General features: G+C 55.9%; 1 protein-coding gene across 2 annotated transcripts in view; it reads left to right on the plus strand.

Moving 5' to 3' along the window:
- FBXL18 (F-box and leucine rich repeat protein 18) overlaps positions 1–12,155 on the plus strand; it is a 45,460-nt gene extending 33,305 nt beyond the window's left edge. The window contains exon 6 of one of the 2 annotated variants that reach the window (XM_041749009.1): positions 7,376–7,508. Coding sequence is in view for 1 of the 2 variants with exons in the window: in XM_041749008.1 (XP_041604942.1) it covers positions 7,376–7,532 (157 nt within the window). In the remaining variant the exon portion in view is untranslated. Of the gene's footprint in view, positions 1–7,375 lie in introns of both variants that reach the window. The other variant, XM_041749008.1, reaches the window with a different exon arrangement.
- The last annotated feature ends 1,871 nt before the right edge of the window (positions 12,156–14,026 follow it).

A 14,026-nucleotide genomic window follows, 5' to 3' on the forward strand; every position in this document is an offset into this window, starting at 1 on the left:
GGCTGGGGAGCCGCGCAGGGTGGCTCTGCTGGCCTTCCAGCCCGGCCTTGCTGCCTGAGCAGGGACCCGGTTGCTTTTCTGCAAGGGTCCAGCAGATGGCGCCGTGGCTCAAAGCAGCCTGTGTGTCCAGTGTAGTGCCCTGGTTTCTCTCCTGTCTTCCACCTCGGAGAGGGAAAAGGGAAAGGCTGGAATCTGTCCTTACTTTTCTGAGGCCTTTCTTTTTTCTTATCTCCTTTCCTGCCTCTGGCTTAGAAATTATGGAGCAAGAGGGGTCTCTGGCCCTAGGCTTTTGTGCCACTCCTCTGCCCGGAGTGTGTGAGTGTGAGTGTTGAGGTCTGGTTGCTCCATGACTCAGCGGTGACTCAGCCACAGGGCCACTATGACATCTGCAGTCCTGTCCCCAGGGGAGTGGTGTCTGTCTTCAGGCCCAGCACCTTCCTCCTAGTTCATGTGTCTGACCTACAAGTGGCTGTGTTCCCGAGGTGTTTTGGTGCCCCTTGTGGGATTTACAGCCCAGCCCTGACTCTCAGGAAGTGGCTGGTCTTAGGTTTCCTCAGTGGGGAAGGGAGTTGGTGATGGCACCACCTAATGGTGGTGGCGACGTGTGTCTACCAGGCACGGTATCCTGAAAGGTGCTAGTGCTCTCTTGTTTTCTGTTCTTTGCTCTTTCAAGTTTGAGAGGTTAAACATTTGGGCCCTTCTCTGACCCCTGGCATCACCTTTGCTAGGTTTTGGGGGGGGTGCTTCTCTGCATGTGCCCCCACTTTGGGTCCCTCTGGTGTTCCTGTTGTCTAGAGCTGGGATGGTGCCATGGGGCAGCGACACCTGTGGGTTTGAAAGCTCTTGGGGCCCCTCTGGGGAGCAAAGTGAAGCTTTTTGCCTGCTGCCCTCCTGCTCCACACCCACTGTGAAAACACCTTAAGTTCATTGGGTCAGGTGTTTGTCCCCACATCCCTCCTGGCCTCAGATGCCCGACCCAGAGCCAGCCTCTGTCTGACCCATTTGATTTCTCTCTAGAAATGTGGAGTCATTCTGTCCTGACCGAGTGAGCCAGGGCTGCCCTCGTCTAGGCCTCGGTCAGACTGCAGGATGGACAGCATCAGGGCAGGAGCTAGGCCGCTTGGCCTCTGTGGTGGGACTGCCCTTTGATTCTTCCTGTCTGTGCTGTGCGCCAAGCCACACCTCTGCTGCCTACTTTCCCTGGCCTGGCATCAGGCAGGGCAGGCCCTTCCCAGGAGCTGTCAGCTTTTCTGATTTTCTGTTCTGTCTGGAAGCCGCCTGCAAGGTCTCGTGGCCCCTGGGGGTTGGGCGAGGGCAGTACCCACACTCCACTTTTCGTGGTGTCCTACACAGAGTGGCAACAGCTTGCTTTGGTCCTTGTGGCATCCTGCTGAGGTCCGCCTTACCTTACTGCCTCGGATCCCATGAGCTGGGCTCACACTGTGGCCTCTTGACTCACTGTCTCTGTGACCTTAAGTCTGTCACTTTCCTGTCTGAGTGGACTGTGCTGTCTAAAGTAGCAGCCATGGCCCCTGCCTCCTGTGCTACAGTCACCTTCTGGGGACAGCATCCCCAGCAACTCTGTGCCCGCCCTGATGCATGTGACTCAGGTGGTGGCAGGGCCTACTACTGCTCTGTAGGTTTGGCATTGCTGTGGTCACCCTGCGAGGGAATGGCTCTTTGCTGCTCCCAGGCTAACCCGCAGGGCCCTGTCTGAAAGGCAGGGACACTCAGGGAGGCAAGGTGGTGGGCAGAAGATGCTTGTGCCCTGCCAAGTCCCCTGTTTGCTGCTAAAGTTGTCTGAAGTGAAGACATGCCAGTTCTGAAGCTTGGTTGTGTGCTCCCCAGAAGGCAGGGGCATTCCCAGTGCCAGCGCCCTCGGGGGCCACGTCATTCCTGGTCTTTCCAAGCCACGTGTGTTTACTTGTCCCTGACCTCCGTTGTTTGTCACCCTGAGGGAGTGTCGGGTCAGAGCAGTGTAGCCTCCTTTTCCAGGAATGTCGGGAACCTGTCCTGTCCATGGGCGGGAGCAGGCGCGACCCGGGTCGGACGGGGTCGGACATTCCACTAGTTGGGGTCAGGTCTCTGCATCTGAGGCCCTGTGGAAATTCCTTCCCCCAGGCGTGCCGGAGTGCATTTCTCAGCAGAGTCTCGTGCTGGTGAGGAATGTGGGCCCATGAGGTCGGCAGACAGTTTGCTGCAAGTCGTGAGCCGCCCAAGCTGCCTGAGCCGCCCGAGCTGCCTGAGCCGTAGTGCAGGGCTCCCTGCGCCTGCCCCCGCCGCCCTACTCCTTCCTGGCCAGCACCTGGGCTCGGCCCCCAGGCCTCCTGCTCCGATGAGCTGCTTTGTGCCCCGAAAATGCATCCAGCTCTGTCTGTGTTTGTGTTCTGTAAATGTGTTTAGAAACGAGTAAAGTTTACAGATGGAGCAATTAATTGTTGAAGTCTGGGGAACCCTGGGAGCTTTAGAACAGAAAGTGGATTTTAAAATACAGAATTAGCACTGCTTTATGGCCTTAATTGCTGGTAAAGGGGCAGTTGAGCTCCATCGTGAATTGCATCGGCTTGCCCTGTTTTCGCAGTGGGTTTCTGGGAGCATTTTGTCATTCCTACCTGGAATGTTGAGATGCACGTGATCCGGGAAAGGACCAGGCTGACTGGCTTGGCTTCTGCAGGTTTGGGGTGGCAGGGCAGTGGAGGGGGACTGATGACCCTCAGCCTGGCCTCAGAGCTTGGAGGCTGGCGGGTTCTGGCTCTGTTTGTGAGGGAAGCCCCCAGGCTGAATTGGGAGTGGACAGGCCTTAGACCAGGTGCCGTGGGACCCACTGCAGTCCCTAGCCAGTGGGTGGGGGGAAAACGTCAGGAGCCTGACTGTCGCCCACAGCTACGGATCAGTGTGGAAGATGATCAGTGATGAAATCTCTTGTGGTCCAGATTGTCCAGGCCACCCGAGTGGAGGGATGAGGTCCAGAACCCCATGGTGTGGATGCATCTGCTGTTGAGCAGCAGGGAGCCCTTTCCCACCAAGTAGTCTTTCCTAGGGCCCTCCACGGCTGTGAGGGGAGGCTCGGCGGGTAGAAGCGGGGTCTGGGCTGATTCTTGGCCAACTGTCTGCCTTTGTGCTTCTTGATGACCGTTAAGGCATGTGTGGGTGGCTTTTCTAACTTATCTTACTGCTTTGGCTTTTCTGTAAAACCTTTATCTTGGGGCGAAGAGGCCATCAGCTTCGGTATTGTTTCTAGTTTCTCTGGCAGAGAAGCACACCCGGCAGGTGTTTGGTGGCTGATTGAACCAGTTCCGCCTCCAGGCTGTTTCCCAGTCTGCCCCTCCAAGAGGCTTTCCAGTTCCTTGACACCTTGAGGTCCCAGGGTCCCCACCCTCACTCAGGAGTCAGGCCCAGACCGGTTCCAGCACAGTGACTGTGCAGGACGTAATTTTCCTGAGCCCCCCGCTGTCATCTGCCTGTGTCAGAGATGAGCATGGAGCCCAGGCCAGTTCTCTCTGCTTCTTTGAAAGGGGCACAGGCAGGCGCAGAGTGGATTTACAAGATTAAGTTGCCCTAGGAGATTGGGGAGTCTTTCCCCAGCCATTCTCCATTTTGATCACTCTGGGACCCCATTCTCTTGACCCAGTTAGGGTGGGTCAATTGCCTTCTCACTGTAGCCCTTAAGTGATGTCTGAGTTTGTTGAAGGCTTGTCTTTTGAGGTATAAAAATGTTTTGACCCAGTAACCCTATTTCTAGGATTTATTTTGAGGATAGAGTTCAAGATGCAGAAATAATTATGCTGTATTAAACGATGCTTATCAATATAATAGTATGGGGGAAGCCTCCTTATGTGCCCACCTGGGATGATGCCTGGGTGCGTGTGCTGCCAGTGCAGGCGAAGCAGGAGGTCCAGGGAAGCCAGCCTGAGGCTCGGGAGTGCTGGGTACCCTGTCTGTCAGGCCAGAGTGGACATGTCCTGACTGCACTGTGGCCACGCTGTGTCTTTGTTTAACATAAAGATGGCAAGGACCAGAAGGAAGTACAACAAACCTGATGCAAGTTGTGTGCACCTAAGTCACATCTGGAACAAATGTGTACAGTACAACAGGATAACGTGTGACAGCAGGACATGGATGAGGAAGTGGATAGGGCAGGTGGCTGGCCCAGCTAAGGCGGGGTTGGGCTCTCTGTCCCCGGGAGAGGGGCCTGTCTCTGACCTTCTGCACATATTTTCTGTCCTTTTTCCTCTTTAAACAAAACAGTGGTTTAGAAACAAACAAAACCTCTTTTCTGCTTCCCGGAGTGTTCAGAGAAGGTCTTTTGTATCCTGAGATTTTTGGATAGCTGAAGGCACCCTTTCCAATGCCCGTGGTGTGTTCACAGCAGCTCAGGTAGAGATTTTTCTCTGCCGTACTTCCTTTCCCACCATTACCAACGGCAGAGTGTAAGTATAGTTTAACTTTTCTTCAGTGCTATCCTCAGGCCCTCCAGGAAGGACAAGCCTTCTGCCCCATATAGGGGAACCTCTGTTGACCCCCTTCTCATGATGTCTCCTCCCTGCCTCTCCTGTCACCTGTGGGAGCTAGGCAGCTGAGCTCACAGGTGCCGGGTTTTAGAACGAGTGAGCAGGCCCTTGTGCGAGGGTCTCCTCTGCTCCTTGGTGAGGATCCTGGCTGGCGGTTCCAGGACAGCTAGGGCACCTGCCTTGTGCTCTGCACAAGGCAGGTCCCATGCCAACCTGCTACCCAGGTGGGCCTGAGGAGCACAGGAGACCTCCTCAGGATGCCTCAAGCTGGTGCCGGGGGGTGAGCCCATTGACCCTATGCCAGACTCTTGTCCTCTCAACTCATGGCCAGAAGCCACAGCCTTGAGTCTTTACGTTAGGAATGCCATTGCCCCTGATCAGGGGAGAAGTCCTGAGGGGAGACTTATTTTGCCTTAGTGACTTATCAGTCACTAGCCTACAATGGCTTGTAAATATGGGTAACTATAAGTTTTATTTCATTGGTGCTGTTTTTGTTTTTTGTTTTTAAGATTTTATTTATTTAATCATGAAAGACACACAGAGAGAGAGAGGCAAAGGCAGAGGGAGAAGCAGGCTCCATGCCAGGAGTCTGACGTAGGACGCGATCCTGGGTCTCTAGGACTACACCCTAGGCCGAAGGTGGGGCTAAACTGCTGAGCCACCGGGGCTGCCCTTGTTTTTTTTGTTTTTTTGTTTTTTAATATTTTATTTATTTATTCATGAGAAACAGAGACAAAGAGAGAGACAAAGACATAGGCAGAGAGAGAAGCAGGCTCTATTCAGGGAGCCTGATGCAGGACTCGATCCTAGGACTCCAGGATCACTCCCTGAGCCAAAGGCAGATGCTTAACTGCTGAGCCATCCAGGCATCCCTCATTGGGGCTATTTACTTAAATCTCAAACTAGGAGATCCCTGGGTTGCTCAGCGGTTTAGTGCCTGCCTTTGGCCCAAGGCATGATCCTGGGGTCCTGGGATTGAGTCCTGCATCAGGCTCCCTGCATTGAGCCTGCTTCTCCCTCTGCCTGTGTCTCTGCCTCTCTCTGTGTGTGTCTCTCATGAATAAATAAATAAAATCTTAAAAAACTCAAACTATATTTGAATCATGCAAAAGAACATTGTAACGTATACATAAGTTAGGAGGCAGGATGCAGGGAGTGGATTGCAGGACACCCCACGACTATCACCATCATTAAGAACTCACCTCCACCCTTGGGGCCCCTTCCCTCCCAGAGGGAGCCTCCGCCCTGTACTTGGACAGGAATGATTGCCATCTTTCATTTTTACCACTTCTCATCTCCACTCTGGGCAAGGCCCACTAGCTGTGTGATGTCTCTGGAGATGTTGCTGGCCATCCGGGTCAGTGGGGGCCAGGAGGCTGGAGCTGAGAGTGCACACGGGCTTCTTGAGGCCCAGGGAGGAGATTTGCAAAGAAAGTGACTGTGGATGTGCTCTCTGGAGCTCTGTCCAAGTCCAAGTGAATCCTGGTGTGAACTGAGAGAAAGCAGGAAGTGGTGTTGAATTGTGGTGGTAACACCTCTACTCGTTGCCCTGGGGACCTTCTGTATGTGGCTTCTAAGTGCTGTTGGGCCTGGCCACCTGGACAGCTGTAACTGCCCGGGCCTGTGCAAGCTGGGCAGCACAGCTTTCCTGGCTTTGGGTGAGAAATTAATCCCCCTTTAGCATCTTGACAGCAGCTTGTAAAGAGCCTGGGGTGGTGCTGGCCTTGGGAAGGGAAGGCAGGCAGGCAGAGGAGTCTTTGCATGCACATCCCACATCCGAGGATATTTTGTTTCAAGTAAATCACACAGCAGGTTTGCAGGCAAGGACTTGCCTGTGAGGTTCATGGTCACAGACGTTGCTGCCTGTGAGCAGAACACTGAGCTCAGAACTGGGAGGTATTTCCTGGGCGTCTCTATTGCCAAAACATCTAGCTTTGTGAGTACCTTTTCTGGCATTTACTTTACGTGTGTCCTAAATCCATCACTGCAATCTGCTGGGGGTCACGGGACGGGCTGTGGCTGTGGCTTCCTTGTCCCTTCCAGTGGGCATGGGCTGGAGAGGACTTGATTAATTTTGGCAAATGCCCAGGTTCCCTATCCTGTGGGCACCTTCCCAGCTCTTGCACTTCGAGACTGTGGGACAGAAGTTTCTCCCATGACCAGACTTACCCTGGGGTCTTCTGTCTCACCAGCATATCTCCCTTGTCCTGGACCTGCAGCCGCCACTTCTGTTATGTGTCTTGGCCACTGCATGGGGTGGGCTGCCACAAATGGGGACCTCGCTCTGACCAGGGAGGGAGGGGCCCCACTCTGCCGCTGACCACCTTGGGTCGTGGGGAGGGTAACCCGAGACAAGATCTCTGTGGCAGTTGTTCGCTTCTGTGCTGTGCCGGGGGAAGACAGGGTGGGGAGGTAAGCTGGCAGCCATTTGTCACGAGTTCAGAGGAAGGTGTGCGCCCCCCAGCAGCAGGCTCTGGGAGAGCTACTGCCTCACCTGACTTGGGAGTTGGTGCCCCTTGAGGGTGGCCTGTGGCCATGCAGGTTTGGCTGCCTGTCCCTTCCTTCCACCCCTTATGGGTGTTGTTCTGGCTGTGGGGCCTGCAGTGGCTGTGTAGGAATGCGGTGGCCTGTTCTGACAGGCTGCTCTCCTCCTCTCTCCTTGGGTCCTCAAGAAGCGGCACCACCCCCAGCAGGTGCGGCTCCCTCTGCACCACCCCCTCCCGCCTCTCCCGGGCCCTCTGCCGCTCTGCTGGAGTTCTCTGCTGTAGTTCTGCTGGTGGGAGGGCTGGTGTGGCCTTGCCCGGCTACAGGTGGCCCCTCCCTCCACACCTCCAGGTCCCGCTAACCGCTTGCCTTTGGTTCAGTTTCCAGGCCGAGCGGCCCGCGCTGAACGTTGTCATCTTCCCTCTGCTCCACGAGGGCCTGACCAATGTCATCCGGGACGTCCCCATGGTGCACCTGGATGAGATCACCTTATTTAAAAGCAGAGTGGCTGAGGAGCCACCGAACCTGTGGTGGTGACGGGGACAGCTAGCACTGGGCAAAGCTGTTTCCAGCAGCCAAGCCTCCTGCCTGCCACTTTCACCTCTGTTCGTCTCCTGGGCTTGGAAGCGGGACTGCCCTGACTGGTGGGCGGCCTCACTACTGCCACTCACCGCCTGCCCCTGCCGGACACCAGGGCCCGTCAGGTCACAAGAGGAAGGACTTCCCCTCTGCCCGGACATTCTGTGTCCCCATTGTCCCCCAGAGCCTCCTGATGTGTCCTCTCAGTCTCTTGGCACTCAGTGAAATGTGGAGCTCATCTATGAGGAAGATGAGAAGGAAGAGCTGGTTGTCTGGGTGACCTGTGGGGCCTGCTGTGGGTGTTCCTGAACTGAGACTCACATCTGTCATGGAGCGCTGACTCCCAAGGGGCCCTGACCAGGTACTCAAGGCACCACAGGGTCCTGGTGCTGCCACTCATCAGCTCTCCAGGGTATCTCTGCTCATGTGTCCGTGGCCTCCTGCTTTCAGGCTCTGTGGAGGAGTGGTCTCGGACCCAGGGCTGGGGGTGATGGTGTGTGTGTGGTTGGACGCACTCACACTGGGACATGATGGCACAGCTGGTGACCGTGTGCCCAGTGCCCCCTCCTCAGGCCAGCTGGGAGCACAATGCAGTGAGGAGCTCCAGATTTAGGGTTGTCCTTCCCAGCAAGACATGTTTTAACCCAATTATGTCTCCAGTATGTTTCCAGCCAGATGGTGTCAGACCAGTTCAGGGCCCCTGGCTGGGCAGGGACCGGACCCCCCCTAGAGCTTGGATTGCAAGATGAGGCCCGAGGTGTAGGGCCTGCCCTACAGCCAGCATGGCACTCAGCTTTAGAACCTATACTCTGTGAAGATCTGTGTTTCTGGGGAAATACAAACCTGGCTTCATTCAAGAAACTTGAAATATTAAAACTTAGAAAGGACATTTAAGGACAGAGTAGTGATCAGACTATCCCATTTCATATAGCTTTATTCAGCACTTTAAAAAATTCAGTGCAGCTATTCCAAAAATGGGGAGTGACCTCCCAGTGTCCAGGGCCTCCCTTCCTGTGCTGAGCCCACTGCCTTCTCGACTGCAAAACTCTTTCCCAGAGCCCATTAGCCCCTTGGCTGATGGCCTCCGAGGGGCTGTGATCAGGTTCCCTACACTGCGAGTCCAGCCTTCACCCTCTCGGTGATGCTCCTGGAGACTTGCAGATGATGCTGGACACTGTTGGGCAGCTTCCAGCCAGGGGTATGTCAGTCCTGGAGAGGCTGCCTCCCCAGGACTCCTGGCCTCCCTTCCCCTTTAGGTTGGGGGTGCAGAGTCCACCAGGTCCTGCTCATGCTGCTGTCCATCTTGGCCACCATCAGCTGTGGGGCCCCTGGCCTGGCCATCTTCCCACTTTGTGTCTGTGGTGACCCCTCCCCATTCTGTGTAGTGTGCCCTGTAGCTTCCCTACTAAAAGACCAGGTTGTGGCCCCTGGGCTTTTCATTTCCTTTCCTTCCCTGGGTTTTTTGGGGGGCACACAATTCAGTAACCCCCAGTCCCATGGGGTGGAGGGGATCTAGGAGGCCAGACAGCCACTGCAGGCATCAGTCCCCCCAGGGTCAGGCCCTAGGAGGAACCATCTGTCTGGTGGGCTCTGCTCCCTCCTCCCTGCCCCTGTCTAAGAACACAGGGGTCACTTCCCTCCTCGCCTGCCCTGGGCTGTGGCTGGCAGTTCTTTGCAGCCTCTCTGCAGGCCACCCGCACACAATCCTCCAGCCTTCACCTTCAATGTCCTGATGTGGTCTGAGCCATGCCTGGCCTTACAGGCCAAGGGACAGGCTGCCCTGGGGCATGGGGAGATAGGGCTGAGGTTCCTGGAGGGCCTCATGGCTGTAGACGAGGGTCTGAGAGTTGGTAGGTGCACCTCCCCTCCCCAGTTTTGGGGTATTTCTTTCAGGTGGTGTCCAGAGACCTCCAGGCAAGGGTGGTTAGGAAGGGTGGTAGGGGACTGACCACTCCTTATCCTCAAAATAAGGGTGTGGCTGGTCACAGCCTGACTGGCAGGGCAGTGTCACCCCGGGGACCGGGGGAGGTGGCCCAGGGACTGGGGTGGGTCTGGGTGCCCTTCTCTTCTCCAGAGTGGCTCCGGGGGCTCAAGCTGGAGAGTGAGCTTTCCACTAGGAGGTTGTCTGAAGGCTGCGATTGTGTGTTCACGTACTCTCCCGGATGGTCTGTTCTTCAAGAGCAAGCAGTTTTAACCAGCAGCATCACTTGTGCCAACAAATAGGGCCGGGAGGGGCTGTTCACCTGAGGCTGGGGAGCGTGAGCTGCTGTGGAAAGCCGCCCCCAAACCGTAGACCTTGTAGTTTTAGTGTCTCTGTAACCATCCTTCTGCTAGAGCAGGAACTTCCACGGCTTCTACCCCCGAGACAGGACTCACCAGATGTTAATAATGTGCTTATTCTTGCTAAGTGCTGTTTTGGCAGCGGTGTTAATTGCAATTTATATTCTGCAGCATTTTATGCTGGGAAAAGAACCCACCCTAATGGTCCCCAATTGGCAGAACTGGCTGTTAAGTGTGGACCATATGCTGCCTGCTGGGCGGGGCCTGGTCAGCACTGGTGGCTGTGCGTGTATATGCGTGCATGTACATCTGCGTGCACACACATGAGTGTGGCCTGCTGGGTACATGTGCATGGTGTGCACGCGTGTGCGTTTCTGCATGTGATCAAGTGTGTGCTTGCGCATGTGTGTGTGTGAGTGTGTGTGTGTGTGTGTGTGTGAGAGAGAGAGAGAGGGAAGAAAGACTGGGGGAGGTGGTGGTGGGAGGGAGAAGAGATAGGGCATTTATCCGTTTGTTAAAATAAAAGCCCCTGCCCTCCCAAGGCCACTCTTCCCACCTGTGCCCACCTACCCCTAGCACCCTGTGGGTTGCTCCTCCCCCTCTGCTTGCCCCCTCCTCCTCACATGCCTGATCCTGGGGCTCTGACTTGGATGCCATACCATCCCACAACCTGGCCGGAGGGTCTGAAGGTGCTCGCAAGGGGAGGCACTTGGAGCCTGAGGAGAGCAGAGGCCTGCAGCCTCCCTTCCCTGCCAGTGGCATTGCATTCTCATGTGCAAGTATTTTTACTTCCCAGCCCAAGGAGGCTGGACTAGGGACACTTGACTCTGTCATATGCTTCAGGGGGTGGGTCTTATCCCTGCCTGTCAGCTGTCCTTGAGGACCCAAGAATTCATGGATCTGGGCACCTGTGTCCACCAGGCTGCTCAGGCCCTGGGATGACCCCCGCACACACTTCGGACAACTCTGTGAGGCTGGGTGTTGAGGACAATGCCCCCTTAACCACCCCTGCACTGAGACCCACGGCTATAGGCCGCTTGGCCAAGAGGATGAAGCTTGGTGGAGGTCTGGCCGGGAAGGTTGGGCCAGGGGTGCAGGGCCGCGGGAGCTGCAGGACCCGGATGTCTAGTGGCCCTCATGGGTCTGAAACCAACACAGTGGCATCCTGATTGTGCCAGCTGCCTTCCCTGAGTCTGTGTCAAGAAGGCACTGATCCCATGGCCTCCCCCTACCCTGCAGGAAGGGAACCCTCCCGTGGATCCACCGTCACAACATCCTCCTAGGGACACTGGGGGTGCAGTGGGCAGCCTCCTGCTCCCACCGGCCTTTATGATCTGCTCCTCGGGGGTTTGAGAAGTGCTGAGGCCTTCTAAGGAAAAATAATAAGAAATGAGAAATTAGTAGATGAGGATAATGCAGTGTGGCCTGTGGTGGCAGATTTCAGTGGTTTCAGCCAGAAAACCTGAGGTGCTGGAGGTGTGGAAGGGGACATGCGTGCCCATACTGCCTGTGGCCTTGGCCCTGAGCCTCCTCTGCCTCTTTGACAGGAGGGGACAGGATTGTGCAGCAGGGGCTCTGGTGCTCTCACAGTGCCCACCGGCCTCATTCACATTGGGGGTGTGAGATTCTCAGAGTCTCTGAGGTCGCCAACACAGGCTGGATGGTGTCGCCTGAATGTCTAAATTACTTTCTAGAGCTCTTTCAGAAACCATGGGGTGGGTGGGCGTTGCATTCGTGTCTCGGGGTTCAGGCACCCCTTGTGCCCTGCTCCGGGCCAGCCGGACGGGAATGGAGGGGTGTGGTGTGAGGTCAGGGAGCCATGGCCACCACCTGGGAGGCTCAGTCTGTGGCCGAAGCTACTGCTCAGCTAAACCTGAGAGGGGCTGGTTTTGCGTGACATCTAATGGTGTGGGCCGGAGGCTCTGCTCACCGGAGTGGGAGAGTAGGCTGGGGGGCAAGGGGGTGAGAGAGGCGGCCACGTGACCGTGCTGCAGGTGGGGTGTCCCACCCTAGGACCGGCCCCGCTGCTACCACTGCCTGTCTGTGTGACTGACCGGAAGCAGTTGAGCTCAGCATGTTTTTAAAGGGGGTGGGGGGTGAGTCGGTGGGGGGCTCACGGTATGTGGTGACCAGGTGCTAAGTGACCAAATATGTGTCACCTGCCTTTCCACACAGATCTCCTTTTCCGACTAGTGATGCCGACTCCTGAATTTTGTGTTCAAATGACATTTTGAATGGGTATTTTCATGTAAACTTGTGGCATGTGGAAAGTTTCAAATAAAGTGGACTTGATTTAGAAAACCAGACGATCATGCAGTCCTTCCGCTGGGGACACCCCCTGACCTTTCCCCTGCAACCTTCCTCAGCCCTGGGGGTAGGACAAGGCGGGGAGAGGGGGTGCTCATCACCCTCGGCTATTCTGACTTTGGGGTTTACTGCTTGGAGACATGAGACCCCAAGGGGGGTCTGCACCTGCCTGGAGCCCCCAGGAGGCAGCTGCTTGGATCAGCCTTCGCAGGCTGGGGAGGGAGCTGTGGGTTGCTGGGCTGCGGGAAGAGCTGGCGGTCTGGTTGGGAGGTACACGGGGCACGGCCAGGCCAGAGCTGTGCTCTGTTCCCCAGTGACAGCTCGGGCCCTCATGCTGCCTGGTGGCCCACTGACAGAGGTGGAATCTGAGGACCGTGGGGCTGTGTCCATTTTATTTTACATATGTATATATAATTTTTTTGAATGGTAAAATATATATAACAGCATTTACTATCTTCACCATTTCTAAGTGTCCAGGGGCATCGAGCACATTTGTGCTCCTGTGCAGCCACTACCCCCGTCCTGGCTCCAGAACGTTCCATCCCCCCACACTGAGACTCTGTCCTGATATGCACTAACCCCCACCCCCTTCCCACCCCCCAGCACCACCATCATCCGCTGTCTCTTTTGAGTCTGACGACTCCGCAGACCTCAAAGGAGTAGAATAACAGGATTTGTCCTTCTGGGACCCAACTTATTTGCAGCATCTGTTTTAGGCAGAAACGTCCTTCACCAGACTGGGCTCTGAGAAGGGGTTCTGGTAGCAGCATTGAGAGGGTGGAAGGTGGCAGCTGAGCCAGAAAGACCAGGGCAGAAATGGGGAGCCTGGATTTGGGAGGGGCCAGGGTCCCCAGGATGCTACGGGACAGAGGGATGAGGATAGGGCTGTGAGGTGGGCTGAGGAGGGCTTGGCTCTCCTCCTCACTCCCCACCTGGTCCTCCAGAAGAGAGCCCCCTGAGGCAAAATGGCGATTCGGGGGCAGGGGCCTCCATCCCTCCCAACTGTCCCAGCCAGTCGCCAGGCTTGGCATGCACCTGCTGCAGCAATCCCCACAATGCTCCACTTCTGCCCAGAGCCACTGAGAAACGGAGGAGACAGAGCTCGAGGGGTCGGCTGTGACCTACCCAGGAGGGGCAGGACTGACCAGTGTCCCGCCCAAGCCAGACTAGACTGGAAACCTAGGAGCAAGAAGTCCCAGCGGGTTTGCTTCAGACACACGTGTGACCCAGTCGTTAGGGTGACAGGTAAGTGGTGGTGCGGGGTTGGGGAGCTGGGGTTGGGGAGCCAGGGCTGGGAAACCATGAGGTAGAGGCCACTGCTGCTGTATGACAAGCCACACTGAGTCAGAGTGTAGACGGGCAATTGGGAGATGCTCATGGCTTCCACGGAGCAGGTGTTTGGGCAGGGCACAGCCTCAGCTTCCTGGTGTCTAGGGGCTCTTCTGAGGGCTGGAATCTTCTGGAAGCATCTTAACTTAGGCGACAGTGGTTGGTGCTGGCTCTTCATGAGGACCTCAGCTGGGCTTGTGGCCAGGACACCAACGTGTGGCCTCTCCATGTGGTCTGTCCACCTGGGCTAATTGGGTTTTCTCACAGCATGGTGGTTGGGCCCCAAGAAAACCTGGAGGGTGTGCCCATGGCTTGGACATCCCATAGCGTCACCTCCACACATTTTTTGTTTTTTTAAAAAAAGATTTTATTTATTCATGAGAGACACACAGAGAGCAGAGACACAGGCAGAGGGAGAAACAAGGTCCCTGCAGAGACCCCACTGTGGGACTCAATCCCAGGACCCCGGGATCACAACCTGAGCTGAAGGCAGATGCTCAACCACTGAGCCACCCAGGCGTCCCTCCACACACTTT

This window comes from Vulpes lagopus, chromosome 3 (genome assembly GCF_018345385.1).
Source record: "Vulpes lagopus strain Blue_001 chromosome 3, ASM1834538v1, whole genome shotgun sequence".
NCBI lineage: Eukaryota > Metazoa > Chordata > Mammalia > Carnivora > Canidae > Vulpes > Vulpes lagopus.